The 15,616-nt window shown below is 38.8% G+C and overlaps 2 protein-coding genes across 3 annotated transcripts in view; both read right to left on the bottom strand.

Annotated features, from left to right (window-relative positions):
* LOC133150453 (neuronal acetylcholine receptor subunit alpha-2-like) overlaps positions 1 to 6,215 on the bottom strand; it is a 28,674-nt gene extending 22,459 nt beyond the window's left edge. The window contains exon 1 of the mRNA XM_061272995.1: positions 5,884 to 6,215. The gene's annotated coding sequence lies outside the window, so the exon portion shown is untranslated. The remainder of the gene's footprint in view (positions 1 to 5,883) is intronic.
* Positions 6,216 to 6,766: 551 nt separating this feature from the next.
* Positions 6,767 to 15,080, bottom strand: tm9sf4 (transmembrane 9 superfamily protein member 4). 2 transcript variants are annotated; one of them, XM_061304659.1, is made up of 19 exons: positions 15,009 to 15,050; positions 14,274 to 14,369; positions 13,731 to 13,841; positions 13,199 to 13,298; positions 12,975 to 13,131; positions 12,668 to 12,800; positions 12,280 to 12,403; positions 12,087 to 12,208; positions 11,376 to 11,487; positions 11,067 to 11,137; positions 10,843 to 10,975; positions 10,534 to 10,615; positions 10,362 to 10,437; positions 10,097 to 10,180; positions 9,750 to 9,925; positions 9,590 to 9,653; positions 9,315 to 9,434; positions 8,539 to 8,628; positions 6,767 to 7,620 (listed from the first exon to the last, which is right to left on the bottom strand). In XM_061304659.1, exons 1-19 carry the CDS (start codon positions 15,024 to 15,026, stop codon positions 7,471 to 7,473), a joined length of 2,019 nt encoding a protein of 672 aa, XP_061160643.1. In that variant the 5' UTR covers positions 15,027 to 15,050; the 3' UTR covers positions 6,767 to 7,470. The 2 variants fall into 2 exon arrangements, with proteins under 2 accessions (XP_061160643.1, XP_061160653.1); XM_061304669.1 differs by lacking the exon at positions 14,274 to 14,369 and having other exon boundaries at positions 15,009 to 15,080.
* Between the last annotated feature and the right edge of the window lie 536 nt (positions 15,081 to 15,616).

Genomic DNA, 15,616 nt, shown 5'->3' with positions numbered 1-15,616 from the left:
AACTGGGCTCCCCGTGTCTCAGTTTTAATGTCCGAACTCTTGTGCTGACTGTGAACAGACTGTTTACTGCTAATATTATTAAATGTTCAAAATACTTTCAGACCTCATCGTCTATTTGGCATCTCAGAATGCTTTATCAGGTCTTAGCTCATCGTCTGTCATGCTGACCTTCTAAACATGCAGGCTGCTAATGTTGTCAGATATATGTACACAAAATACATGCTTATACAGGTAAAATATATGAATACATATAAACACATGGGCTTTAAAGCAATGGATATGTACGTATATATTGTTTTGCTAACAGGGAATTTAACTATAGCCCTTGCCTACAATGGATTGAAGGACAAATTGAAACAAAAATAACAAGCATATCCTGGGATGTAGCCTCAAATAAATGACATTTGAATCGCCACAGAAAATATAAAATAATCATTTTTAACAGTCAAGTCTTTCTTTCGTGAAATCCCACATAGAGTTTGGATTTAAGTAACAAAAGACTTCCAGACTGGATTCTGTGACCTGATGAAAAGAGGTTTGAACCCTCTGGCTTCAATTTTAAACTGCATGTGTAGAGGGAATCAGCACTGCTTATCACCTGCCCCCCTGCCAACACACAAAGGAAAATTCTCCTTGCCACTGCTGCACAATGACAATCCAACAAATTTAACTTTGATTGGATTCTTTTTTTTTTTTTTTTTTAGAGGGGGGACACTTATTTTTTTCCCCCCATTTTGCCAAGAAGGAATTGAGCAATAATGAGGAATCATATTGGGTTTCCATTGTATCAGCCCTGTTTGGTAAAGGTAAAGACCCAATGATGCATCTTAATTGTTTTACAGGCAGTTGTGATCAGAAGTGCTGTTTCATATTAGTACTAGTACTATTTGGGATAGTGGGGTAGCTGTTAGGTGCCAAATACTTGACACATAGGCAATTCATGGCAATGTGGAGATTTTGCATTGAGTTCAACTGAATTTTGCATCAACAATAAACATCACAAATGTTGAAATCGTACCGAAAATGTTATTTGTTGGTGACCACAACTACAGTTAAAACAAAGCAAAGTGAAGCGAGAGAGATGATAAAATGAGATCTGTGTATCACTTGTGCACAAACACAATACTGCTGCAATGCTAATGGCTGTTATAAAACTGCAGTTGTTTACATTAAAGACTCCGCTTGTAGCAAACACAAGTGACGTCATGTACACTGTGATTGTGAATTTCTGCATTCAGGTACCCTCATATTTGTCAGTGGAGACTGCTTTTATGTGTCTCCATCTTTGATGAACAACTTTACACAACACGGAGACTGTAAAACAAGAGGAAATAAAACTTTACAGCCTCCTGTACGTGAAATGCCAATATGAAGGCAGGTCTTAAATTTGATAAAGTTGACTTGTGAATTTAAAGCAGCAGTTGATTTGAGCCTTTGATGTGGCCCACTGTGCAATTCTAAAACCACATAAAACACAGGAGAAACAGTTATAAACAGCTCCATAAAATATACCCATAAGTGTTCACAGGATGAAAAAAGAAACATGACTGTAGTCAACCCCAAAAATATTTGGTTGACTTTCAGTCATTCAAATCTGATTGGCAGCTAGGGAAAAAAAAAACTCATTTATCTCTACATTAATTAAATCAGCTACAATTCACTGTGTGCTCCCTACCTGACTGGTTCTTAACACAACACTAAATTAGCCCAAACAATGAAATGTGGCAACATGCTTGATGGAGCTAAATCAGACAAGCAGAAAAGAGAGGGATTTAAATGCGTGGCTCGACATCGTTACCAGGTTACGCTGGCGAGATAACGCACACGGGCCGGTTGACTGGTTAGCGCATCAGTCCCGACAGGCTCGCCAGAGTGTAATCTATCACTCACAGAATGCTCAGGTCCCATATTTAATCATTACTACCATCCAAATGTCAGGTAGGCCACCGGCGCCGGCCAACGCTGTGGTCTCTCCTGTCGGCCGCAGAGTTCAAGATTGTGAAGTAAAAAAGAGGCATAAATGATTTCACGTCTATGAGTTTTAGATATTTATTAGGAGAAATACAGATTTATTTAATTATCCATCCATCCATCCATCCATCCATTTTCTGTACCGCATGTTATTTTAACTCATAATCAATTTTGCAGCTAATTCATGACCCTCCAACCAACCGACTGGCGGAGATCAGCCCTACGTATTTCTCGTTACATTCATCGTGGCCCTGTACGGCTTCCCCAGCTCTGATTTAGTGTTTTGTAGGTGAGGAGAAGGAGCAAGTTTAACTTAGCGACTTACTGCCAACAGCTTTAGATTAAATCCCACAAAGCCCATTTCATTTCCCCGCTGAAAGGGAAATGTCCTTGTCTATTACCAAAGTAGCCTGCTGGAGCAAGTCAAAGAGTATTTTTTTTCAGAGAGGTGTACAGTCTATTTCAATGTCAAACACCCACCTTGCTTTTCGTTGTTTGCTCTGTCAAGGCTGATCTCGCTCAATAGAGCCACAAGAATATAGCACTGCAGAAGTTGACATTTACGTAACTGGAACCCCCCCACCAAAAAAAAGTTAGATTTTTCTTCTCCTTTTCAAACGAAACCATGAAGGGACGTGATGAAGGCATATGTCTGACTTTTCTGACTCACTGCAATGATGTATCTATGCACTCAAACAGCTCTGTGGTCGGACAACATCTAGATTTGAAGAAAAAAAATGATGTCAATGGTAAAAATAACTTAATGTTATCAATCACAACTACGTGCATAAAGTACATGACAATTATCTTTGCTAAAAAATTCAAAAACATTTGTAGTACTTAAACACTGTTTCTAACCCATTTATATTGATTTACTCTTCAGTGAATCCTCTGATACAACTCTGAAGTCGTACATTTTGTGATTCAACCAGCGCATATCGGGTGAGACTTCAGTCACAATTGTCTAGGCTTAAAGGGGAAGTCGAGCAAAACAAAAATCTTTACAATATAGGGGGGCACCACTTAAAATAGCATTCTGATTGCCGCTTGGTGTCGACTGAAAATGACATCACTGTTGCTCAGGGCTCGGGTAATGACCAACCACAGGCCACTTCTCTCATGTGATGTTCGCAAGCTGAGCACTTGTGCACTGTGATGATGTTTTTAGTTGACAGCAAGTGGCAAAATGGCCGCTGCCTGATATGGTTAATAACAGGTGAATTTTGCTGCTAAATTCATAACCAGTGAAAATAATGTACACCATGAATATGTAATGGTAAAATTAATGTACCCCTCTGTGAAGATGTAAACTTCTATCTTAAAAGACAAACATAATTTCAAACAAATTAGTCATGTCCGTGTTTGTATCAATACAATTGATGTGACAACTTCTGAGAAAAATTGCTTCAGGCAAAAGCCATGAGGGAAATGGGTTCAATCCATTTTAGTAATTGTCTGATGAGGAATGATGCGCTCTGCACACTCAATTAGGTTTAGTTCTCAAAAATCATTAAGTGAATCCCCTCCATATGTTAAATAATGGGCACATTTCTATTATAACTGCCTGCCCCATTTTGTTTAATTGTGTTGGTCCTAGAAAAATTAAATGCTTTTCCATCATTACATGCTATATAAATAAGGTGACAGGGAGTTAATGGAATAAAGTACAAATAACCTTAACACCCACTTGTCATGTTGTGTCTCATACAATCGCCTTCCTACGGCATGCGTTTACATTAACGCTTAAATTCAACTTTCAAGTGTTGAATTCAAGTGTTCAAAACAAACACAGATGGATGGTGTAGGTATCTGGGCAAAATGAGACAACTGTGCTCATTTGTGAAAGCCACAACCCACATCTTTTTCTTGACAAATGTTGAGTCTTCTCATGCCAATTCCAAATTGATGCCATTAAAAGAGTGAAATGAGACCTTGTTCATCTCACCTGTATCGATGCAGGCAAATTGTATAAATAATAATTGTGGGCATACATCCCAACCCCCTGTTGTGCAAGGAAAGTCTGTTCCGTTTGTCCTTATTGGGATTTTGAAGATGCTTTTTTTTTCTCTCTAATGTTAAGTAACACTGTAAAATGTTTTCAAAGAGCCGGTGCCAAGGAGAAAATGGTTATCCCGGTCTTAGCTGTGATTACGCAAAGCGTTGAAAAGCGTCACAGCGCTAATTTACAATAATGACATTAAAATATAGTATACAATGCTGAGTCTGCATATTTATTGCAGAGCAGGTCATGTGCACATAGCGCGAGGGACAGTCCATCTGTTTTTTTGAGTCCTTATTTGGACAAGGAAGAGTTGCATCACTAATGCTTTCATTGATCACTGGGCCTTTTCATTCATCACCAAAGGGTCATTATAATGCCTCCATTTAATGACATTGTTCAAACGCCAATCACTCACGTCTGAACAAATAGCCTGCATGTGCCACTTTGTGGGAGCAGTGCACACATTGTGAGAGCCATGGGGATGAAAAAAAAAGAGGAACATTTTGGGGATGCATTCCAATACATAATCTAAGTGATGGCAGAAATTTGATGGCTGGGTGGTGACAGACAAGATACTCTTAAAACAGCTGGATCAAAACAATAATAATAATAATAATAATAATAATAATAATAATAATAATAATAATAATAATAATAATAATAATAATAATAATAACATATACACTTTAGGATGTAAAAAAAAAAAAAAGATTTGCAGACAGATGGACAAACAACCAGACAAATGATAGACAGACAGATGATAAATAGCCAGACAGACAGATAGATCACAATAAAATGTTGATAAAATAGCTAGCAATATCTCTATTTTTAAAAAGTGAAGACAATTTGCAATTTTAGTATTGACATATGAATTGCACATTCACGGGCCACAAAGAATGATGTGGAACCGTATCTGGCTCCCGGGCCTTGAGTTTGACACCAGTGGTGTTGCGACACAAAAAAGCATGATGTTCTTTTCTTCAACCCAAAGTGGTGACACAAGTACTGTTGTATATATATATATCTAATGTATGAAAACGAACATAAGCTTGACACTCTTTCCTGTCATCATTTGGCTTTAATGAACCAATCAAATCCATGTCGTCTTAAAGCATTTAACAAATTGAACATGCGGCGCGCATGCACTCCTCTTATTCTGCTCTAAATAGATTGTTTGCTCAAATGTGTCCAGGCTAATGCAATAGATACATCTATTTTTTTATGACGTAAATGAGATCGTGCGATTTAATTCCACAAAAACTCATGGCCAACTGGCTACCTTTCAAATGAAAGCCCACGATTGCCACCTTGTGATAGATGACATCTATTGCACATGACATTTATTGCACAGAATTGTGTCAAACTGGGTAGCCCTTTGCATTACTAGGTAAATAAGAAGCTTGCAAGTTCAAAGGGTTGGTTAACCCTGCTTTAGAGTTTCGGAGCTGCAAAATTTGCATGGCTTGACAGTTCGACCCCTAACTTTCAGTCGACTACACCCCCAGGATTGTTTGCAAAATGTGGGAGGCGCTTTCGGTCGTTTTGTGTCTATGGATGGGTGCGACTTCACTTTACAGATGAGCAATGTAGAAACGCACCTTTAAAGATAAAACATTTCAATCTCGCTCCTTGCTCGTCAAACAGGGTAGGGACGACGAAAAAGCGCCTGGGGACAAGTTACAATCACGTTTAACTACATAACAAACTTTGACGTAATGAATCTCAAAAGAAGGCGAACCCAGTCTTATTTACAGACAACTGCAGTTATTCTCCAAAGTTCATAGGATTGTATGGATATTAATTACTATCCATAAAATCCTAAATATTGCAGCGATACTTCTAATAATTTTGCAGGTTGACAAATACCACACACATTTCAATAATACCCGATTTTATATTGTGGGACTTACCAGTTGAACTGTCAAAACACTTTTTCCTCGTCTTGGAAAGCCAGTCAAAATCAAAGCTCTTGTTGTCCTCGTTTAAACTTCTGGCTTGTTAGTAGAACTGCCGGTGTTGCGCAACAAGCTCCCGAGGCGTGCAAGACATTGTTCAATGCGATTACGGCTATTGATCGCTCAGAAAAAGAAAAGCGTTCAAAAACACCGCTCCGAAAGCGAAATGTATTGTAACCAATGGGAGCATTTTACCCAGTTTCTTGTCGGAAGTTCCTCCCACATTAGTTCCCAAAGGAAAGGTCCCAGGATTAAGGTGGATGCTTGAAAAATGGTAGATTTGGCGAGAATCATAAATCAACCCATGAGATTTGCTTTCACAGGAACACAAAAAATTGAGTGGCAGACCAGATCTGGGCCTCAGTCCTTGAGTTTACGACATAAGGCATAAAAAGTGACCATATTAGAAATCATGGGATCTCTCGGAAAATCCAGATTTCTTCAGATGCTGAATTAGGGTTTTTCATTCATTAGAACTGTCATCTCTTCGACAATTCTTGAGATTGCAATTTATTCTGCTCGCAACGGGCCATCCAGTTCTAAAGGCCAAATTCTAAAAGTTGAGCAACAGATAACCCCATGGGTTTATATGAATACATGTGGAAAGATAATGACCTCCAATAAAATATGATTTACCACCGGATGTCAGAAAATGTGTAGCTTTATTTAGATCCATAACCAGCGGGAAGAAAGAAAAAAAAAAAGGTTCTTGGATTAAAAATACTACTCCGGTCACTTATTGAGCATAAAAAGTTTTTTTTTTTTTTTTTTAAATTACAACTGGAATTCTAAACACATTCTTAGTATGACTCTTGAATAAAGACCACTCTCAGACCACTGCTTTCACATCTTTCAATTATCAGGCAATACAACGTATTTGGTACATTGCGACGTTTGAGGGTAAAAGGTGCTACTTTGATCCAGTTGTGATTTAAGTGGTCACACAGAAAATGCATGGAAACATCATTTAAAAAACGAGAGCATTTAATATACCATATGCATTTCTGTGTCACAATGTAAATCAGTTAAACATAAGACACAAATGCGGCACAACCACAGTTCACCTCTCCTTCGACAAAGTCTCTCAAATGAAACAGAGGTGAAAATGAAGTAACTGGGAATATTTGGATGAACAGATCTGGAGCCAACAAATTAAATGAATAGCAATAGCAGAACTGAAAACATGGATAAATTAAACACAAAAAGAAATAGACAAAATGTTCAGAAAACTATTGTTTGGCCTACTGTGTTGTGTGCAAGGGGAACCAGATGAAGACGCAAACAATCCCATCAAAGAAAACCTCCTCCGAGTCTCCATCTCAGTATACGCGGGAAAAAAAGCTGGGGTGGCAGGGAAGGAGACACCATTTTACACGATCCTGCCAGTGGGTTTAGCTGTTTAACTGAGGGGTAAAAAAGTAACTCTTGCTTTCCCTCCTCTACGCACAAGTCAGTGCTTAGTGGACAATAAAAATCCTTGTATAAAAAAAAATGTGAATGTGACAAAAGAAAACAACCAAAAAGACGACAGCAGCAATTGGCTCAGTCTATCTTGACTGCGGCGTAGATCTTCCTAATGAACATGTAGGCGGCGTAGAAACCGATTGTGCCAGTTAGCAGCCAGAAAGACAGGACCATCAGGGTGGTGTAGCCAAAGTATAACAGTGATGGGATGAACTCCACAATGTCCAGCTGCAGAAGAACCAAGAGGGGATAAATTGTCAGATCACATTTCTCATCTGATGGTTTCTTTTGGGGGGTGAAAAGCCCAGATTTTTCACACCTTAAAGCGCACTAAAAATCCTTTGACTGAAAAATCAACAGTGCACCTTGTAATTTAGAGCACCTTATGTATGTATGGATGTCGACTTTTCATTCATCTTTGATTCAAATTTCTACTTGATATGTTCTCATCATCATCGAAACAAGGAGTGTCAAACTAATTTTTTTCCACGGGCCGCATTGTAGTCATAGCTTCTTTCGGAGGGCCATTATGGCTGTCAACCCAAATAAATGTATGAGCACCTCATATTATATACAGTAAAAGCTACAAAACAAACTGACAAATAACTCGTTTTCAAATCAGACGAGTAAAAACTGGTCAAATATAAAAAAAAAAAAAGAAAAAAAAAAAGATATTTATGTGAAGACAATTTGCAATTCTAGTAATGACACACGGATTTGATGCACAATGTGTCTTCGTGGGCCACATAAAATGATGTGGTGGGCTGTATCTGGGCCCCGGGGCTTGAGTTTGACACCTGTGATCTAAACGCTAGAGTCTGTGTTACTCGTACTGGGACTCAGACTACTCCCTGTTTCCAAATCTAAGAATCATGGGAAATGTCCTACTAGCTAAGTGGTTCCCAAACCTTTTATTTGCAACGCCCCTTTGGAGATGAAATGACTTTGGATTTCATTATCAAGCAGCACTACTTTAATATGTATTTTATTAGAATGTCTTGCTTTCTACGCAAGATTACCAGGAGAAAACCAACATGAGCACTGAAAGAACAAAAACTGCACACGAGCACACAAACACACACTCAATGACTGGAGCAATTATTATTGAGCCCCACGTACTCTCCATTGATAAGTGTGAACTTTTACCTTGTTGACAAAGTAGAAAACGGCATACACGAGGACATAAAATGCTGACCCTCCTGAAACCAGGAACGTTCTCCACCACCATCGATAGTCCTGTTTATGAGTGTTAAGAGACACAAAACAAAAAAAAAGTCAAAGTTGCGTAGTGCACTTTGGCCAAAGTAAATGCTGAAATTTCACCCAAAAGTTGAATAACTGAATAATATATAAGGAAGATATAATAAAAAAAATTAAAAAAAAGAGGAGAGCTCACTCAGTGGCTACTGGGTCAACTATCACAATGTAACAGTAAATATATATATATATATATATATATATATATATATATATATATATATATATATATATATATATATATATATATATATATATATATATATATACATACATAAGGTGCTCTATATATATATATATATATATATATATATATATATATATATATATATATATATATATATAAATGGGAATAAACACAGGCCAAGTTCCCCTGTGGATTCAGACAAAAGCGTAGCAACAAGTGTCGACAACTACCTTCTACTTTTACACTTTGGGGTACGACCTCAAATCGCACCACTCTGTAATTGTGCTGCTCTCCCTCTTCCAGCTTCTCCCGATGGAAGTAAATGATGAAGGAAAGGTGGTTGTGCATATATATATATATATATATATAATTTTACACAATCAAAAATTATATCCTACTCTTTCTTTGAAAAAAAATAGCATAAACATTTGAACATGGTGACATTCATAAATTTTACTTTGTGAAAAATTATACATACCTCTGCACACAGCTGGAAATAAACCATGACAATGCTGATCTGAGAGCAGGAGACTACCAATATGATGAAGACCAGAAACAGGAAGCCAAAGAGATAATAGAATTGATTCTCCCAGATGGCCTAAAGAAGTCAAAGTACAAGTTAATGTACATTACTGCAAGGGAGTGCTGAGAAAGGACCAATTCATGACTACCGTCTGTTTGGCAAATAAACATACTAAAATGTACATAACAGAGAGAAGACTGCCTTCAATGTGTAACAGTAATGGCACTTACACTAAAAATGAAGAAGAGCTCTATGAACATGGCACCAAATGGTAGGATCCCCGCCATCAGGATTCTAATGAAAGTGGAGAAAAATAAAACCATTGTAGCATAAACGAACAGGCCTTGAATAAGCCATTGAAAAGATTATTGGAGTTGTGTCAACCCTCACCCCACAAACTTGTTCATGTACCAGCGCTGCTCTGGGACCTGCCGAGGGATTTGGTTGGTGCGCACGGGGTTGTCATATGGCTGCTTGCGGAAACCAAAGTAGTAACCCAGGTAGACCAAGGGCATGGAGATACCAAACCACATGCACAGCAGAGCCAGCATGGTCGTGAAAGGCACCTGAATAAGGCATAATGACGCTGCAATTGTTAGTTTTGTGTTCATGTAGTGGAAACTTGCTGCAGGGCTCGTATCAACAAGTCCATAACATCTGGCATTTTGAGAAGCTCTGCTAATTGTCATTATTACAACATGCAGATCGCTTGGTCTATATCCTGTTTTGCCACTCACCGCCCCAGAGGAGTGCTCTCCCCAGATGAAACAGTTTAGGATGAAGCAGATTCCAAACACCACAGCTGGATACAAAGTTGCAGTCTACGGGAGATAGCACAAAGCTTTTCACATGTCCAAGTAGCAAACTGAGTACGCAAACAGGAAACGTTTTTTTCTTAGTCATATACTGTATGTGAATGGCCCACTTTGTACAAGTAAAGTTGGGACCCAAGGTCAAAAAAGGTTACATGCCCCTGTGACTGAAGCTAATTTGAACACTCACACAAAATGCTCCTTTTCTCCACCGATGGCCTTTCATTGTGCGGTAGAGTCTCCCGGCAAAGTAACCTCCGAATACACTGCAAAACGCCAACAACCCAAGAGAAGACATCTAAACACCACAACCTGATTCGCTGCATCTTCTTGGGGAGGATTCAAAAGTCAAAAGATCTCACCCCATAAACATGAAGAGGAAGCATGCAGTGGTCATCAAAGCTCCTCTACTCGAAGGAGATAACATGCCCAACATGGCGACAACTACACAGACAAAAAGAGGAAGAACAATCACTCATTATCGAAAAATATTTGCTGTCTGTGGCAAACTATTATCTTCGATGTTTTGGTATACAAAGATTTAATTTCACTTCAAAAACAAAGATTGTTTGCAAGTTATCTTGAAGCACTGTATGAAGATATGTACGCTGACATTTAGTTTTTATACAAAAGTAAAGGGTATGATTAGCGCAAATTCGATAAAGACTCACAGATGACAATGAGGATCATGCAAAAGAGCTGGATCCCTGATCCTAGAAGTGAGCTGAGAATCATGGGATACTGAGGTGGCCTGAAGACATCACCATGGACATTCTTCCATCCTGACTCTTCCATTGTGTCCTCCTGATTTGTGCAAGGCAGAAAAGAAAACAGTTACATTGCTGCAGCATCTTGGTCCAGAAGGCAGAACAGTCACATTTCACCAGAGACTTACAATATCATCTTCTCTGTTGTAATTAGCAATGTCCTTCCTTAAAGTTCTGATGATGATCATACTTAAGATACCTGAAAGGGAAAAGACATAACACATCATTTGAGCACGGTGAAAGCAATTTCACAGAAAGTCCCTCTACAGACTTCAGGGCGGATTTGTTTTCTTTAAGTAATTTTCACTAGTAATGATGTGTAAAGTATCATTCTAACCCAGAGGAAGAAAAGTAGTGACATTCTTGTCCATTGTGAGTATGTGTATATTTATGATCTCATCTGGGGCACACATTTGTGTACGACTTGAAAAGCATACCAGAGAGGAAGAAAACAACCACCACAGAGTTGACAATCGAGAACCAGTGTATCTGCACGTCGCTCATGGTCAGGTAGGTGTCCCATCGAGAAGCCCATTTCACCTCACTCTCCTGCGAAGGTCAAAAAGCCACTCAGATGTTTTCACCATATATTAATCTAGCCGTAAAATATATTTAAAAAAAAAAAATTAAACTACAAAGACGTCCTTTAGAAAGTGATGCTGATTTCATTGATTGCTTCAAGCTTACTCTCCTGGACATTCTTGCCACTTTAAAACTGTAGCAAAACATCATCTTTCTTAAAATCTTCTTTTGTAAGCTCTTTCTTTAGTAACTGTTCATTATGATGTCTCTGTAGAGAAGTATTAACCCTAACACTAACTTACACTGACAATGCATTTCCCATTAGACAGCAATTGTAGTAAATGTAATTGTAATCACATCTCATTTGTGTTGCTATTGTACTGCTATCTCAATTGGCCTCATTCACAATAAGTGCATACGCACAAGTAACGCCGAAATTGTGCTGACACACAATTGACGTACAAATCCGTGAATCATCATGTCCTCACTTAAAATACTCTTTCTAGCCAGGTTAAGCTTCAAGACTGATGGTCTAACTGTGTGTCAAAACGCATTGGGTCTGTTGTTCGGGGTCTGAGCTACACAAACGTGTTCTGTTTTCAAGAAAAGTCACAACAGCCACTGACCTCCCAGTGCACAGAGTACGTGAAGAGAACCTCGTTCTCCTTGCTGGGGTCAATCTCCAGTGGAGCGGAGCTGCTCGCCTCTGGCAAGGTGCAAGTTTTCTCTTTTTGCACAGCCATCAGGTCTGGGAATAAACACAGGCCAAGTTCCCATGTGGATTCAGACAAAAGCGTAGCAACAAGTGTCGACAACTACCTTCTACTTTTACACTTTGGGGTACGACCTCAAATCGCACCACTCTGTAATTGTGCTGCTCTCCCTCTTCCAGCTTCTCCCGATGGAAGTAAATGATGAAGGATAGGTGGTTGTGCAGATAAAACTGTGAGGGAGCGGAGAAAAAGCACACAATTAGTAAAAACAATATTAAGTGGCATTTAACCAAAATATTTAAACACATTTTGACTCAACTCTCAAAGTTCTAAAATTATGGAACTGAAGCAACTCTCCATTTTAGCATGAAGAAATGTTGACATTATATAAAAACACAGAAAAATTCAATAACCAACCAGAATATAACGGAAGTTGGAGGTACCCAAAACAAACAAAAACATACTCTGCATTCGGAAATGCAGATATGATCTACCTTGTTGTTGTCCACAAAGCCCAGCCTGTAGCCATGTTCAAACTGGATATCCTTCATGTCCTTCTCTTCTGCTCCTGCTTCTCGATTGAGATACACCTCCAACCTGGTGGCTACTGGCAGATTATCTGCAATACTAAACAAGTATAGGGAGGTGTTGGGGTTTGGTTTCCTTTGCGGAATAACATCTTCAAATCTTGGGATAACGGGCATATTGATGGAAATGTGGTTCATATCGAGACAGAGTGATAGTCTTGCTATCTGCACTAGGGATTACTGGCTCTGGTAATAGATAAGAAAAAATACTCACAGGTGGACGTAATACTCCTCTTGTATTCTCTCTGCAAACAACTTGCTTTGGCTTTTGCTGAGTTTTTTCTTGTCGCACACCACCTCACAGTTCTTGTCCTTGTTCATTTCCACACTGAAGGGGGTGTTCACAATTCGGTCTCCACGCAACACCTCACCTGCAAGAAAAAGATATTTTGAGAGTTGCAACATTGACACATACTGATAACTCTGGCCACCACTTACCAAGGTTCTCTCCCTTGTAGACAACAGACTGAGGTTTACAATATGGCAGGGAGTAGTATTCATAAGGAAGCTGGGTATGAGAGCTTGTCATCTTCACAGCCTGCAAGACAAACGATGAGACAGGTTTTGACATTCAGAGATTTCTTCAAGTTCAAAGCAGTTTTGACCATCATGAGAAGGGGCCACCGATGGGGGCATCCACTTTCCAGGATGACCAGGCTGCAAGTGGGCCACATTGAACACATAACGCGATGCTGTATAATATTCATTGAAACAGTATGATAGTCCATTCAATCAGATGAAGCGCTGCAGGAAGACCCCTTCAGTGAAGGTTAATGCAAAAATTAGCACCCGTCAGTTATGTTTCCACGAATCAGACAATGATGCAGCTGAAGCCTTGAGCCAAATATTTTAAGTAGCAATGCCCCTAAATGGACGGATAATTAAATTCCTTCCTCTCGTTAGATTTCCAGCTCCGAGAAAAGAAAGACTCATGTCTTTAAAAAAAAAAGTTTTAGTTGAGTGTTCATACCTTAATATCTACAACATCTCCTTCATGGAAGTCCCGGGGAGCAACACCAGGAACGTAGAAGGGCAACACCACAGGTAACAAGGACAGAAGCAACAAAGCCCACCACCTTTCCTGTAACACACATAACAGGTTATGTCAAGACTCAATCAAAACAAATTCATCAGCGATTCTTCAGTGTAGACTACAAAAAAATGCCACTCCAGACGTAGACAAACACAAAATGCATCCCTTTAAAAAGTCAATACCAAAGTTCCTTGAAAAGTGATTAAGCAGTTGATTAGACAATGCCGTTAGCAAACAAACCGAGAGAAAGACTCAAGATCTTTTCTTACTACAGACGGTTGACTAACGCTGGCAACGTTTTTGTTTTTGTCCGACGGCTGGTCGGAGGGTATCATTCGGAGAATCTACAGTGTAGATTCCCATTTGTATACAAGTTTTTGTGCCAGGTGTCAAGTGTCTCAGCATTTTAATCACTTGGTTTTTTTTTGTCATCCTTGCAGTGATTTCCTTCTCATCTCTGAATTGATTTTAATCTAAAACCAAATGTTTGTGTCGCTGCCTTCTCCTGTGGCCCAAATTCAAGATGCGTCCAGTGGTTGGGGATCGTTGCCACAACATGGATCCTTCAGTTAGTTCCTGAAGTTACAATAATTGACAGTAATGTTGTCAGCAACAACAGTTAACATCTCACACACGCAAGACTTATGTTATTGGGCAGCGATATAATAAAACTGAACGTCAGCTGAAAAGCTGTACATTCTACATTCCTCTGGTGTATAGCTTAAGCTAAAAGCTGAGCTTCACTTAATGTAGATAGATTTGCAAGTAGCTTGCCCAACACTAGTTATTGGAAGTTCCCTTCGGTAGCAACTGATGCACTGTCAGCAATATGAGTGATGCAGCCTGGGATGATAACAGCTAATACAGATCCCAAGTTCGGCTGTCTATTCAAACATCAATGAATAAATGAATGACAGTCTGACAAAATTGTCCCTGGCCTCCCTCTACGTTGTCAACATAGTTTAATGGAGCTGACCAATACGTTTTAGGAGGCACAGTAAAGAAAGCTAAGTGACGTTAGCTAACTACCAGGAAGTTAGCAAGCGCGTCAACACCGGACAGCAGCCAAATCGGCCAAATCGCTTCTAATTCTCAAACATTTATCTACCGAATAATCTCGAGACGCAAGTGACCCATCAACACATTGTATCCGTCTTAAAATTAGAAGAGACAATCAGAAATGAAATTAAAAGGAGTAATGATTGCTTCGCTCACCATAGCCGCAGCCGCCATTTTGAATACGTGTCATTGGTGACGTCATAGAGCACGTTTTATATTTTTGGTAGAATTATAATGCAATGTGGATGTGACTCATTCATTACAATGGACCCGCATATAGTAAGAAAAAAGCATTTATTTTGGAATCACTCACCGAGACAAATAAATGTTTCTTATATATTAAAATATTTTATTTTAAAAGTGTCAATATTTGTTGAATTGCCACAAACGAAAAAAGCAAAGGGACTTCAGGTAAAAAATAAAATAAAAAAATCTGGGCTCTTGAGTCTAGGAATGGAATCAACATAATTAATTCATCACTTCTTGACAAACATTCCAAAAATACCATTGAGAGGTTGTTTTGCTTTTATGTGAGCAATTCTTAATGGCAGATTTTTACATGTAAGTATAAGTTATTTTTCCAAAGAGCAAAATGAAGGCTAATACGTCAGTGAGCTTTCCTTTCTTCACATGAATAAATGACTGAATCAAAACAAAAAGGCATTCATGGATGTCTCACATAAAAGAAAGCAAAATATAATTTAAAGGCACAAATACCAAGACATTTTGAAAGCCCTTAATAAAAGTGGTCATTCAATCATTCT

The sequence above is a fragment of the Syngnathus typhle genome, linkage group LG2 (genome assembly GCF_033458585.1).
Source record: "Syngnathus typhle isolate RoL2023-S1 ecotype Sweden linkage group LG2, RoL_Styp_1.0, whole genome shotgun sequence".
Taxonomy (NCBI): domain Eukaryota; kingdom Metazoa; phylum Chordata; class Actinopteri; order Syngnathiformes; family Syngnathidae; genus Syngnathus; species Syngnathus typhle.
This window is presented reverse-complemented; position numbering and strand designations above follow the sequence as displayed.

What these genes read in the sequence shown, in the direction of transcription:
- tm9sf4 (XM_061304659.1), bottom strand. An exon ending in GAGATGTTGTAGATATTAAG is followed by an intron (nt 13,299 to 13,730) that starts GTATGAACACTC and finishes TTTGTCTTGCAG; the next exon opens with GCTGTGAAGATGACAAGCTC. An exon ending in TACATGAACAAGTTTGTGGG is followed by an intron (nt 9,654 to 9,749) that starts GTGAGGGTTGAC and finishes CACTTTCATTAG; the next exon opens with AATCCTGATGGCGGGGATCC.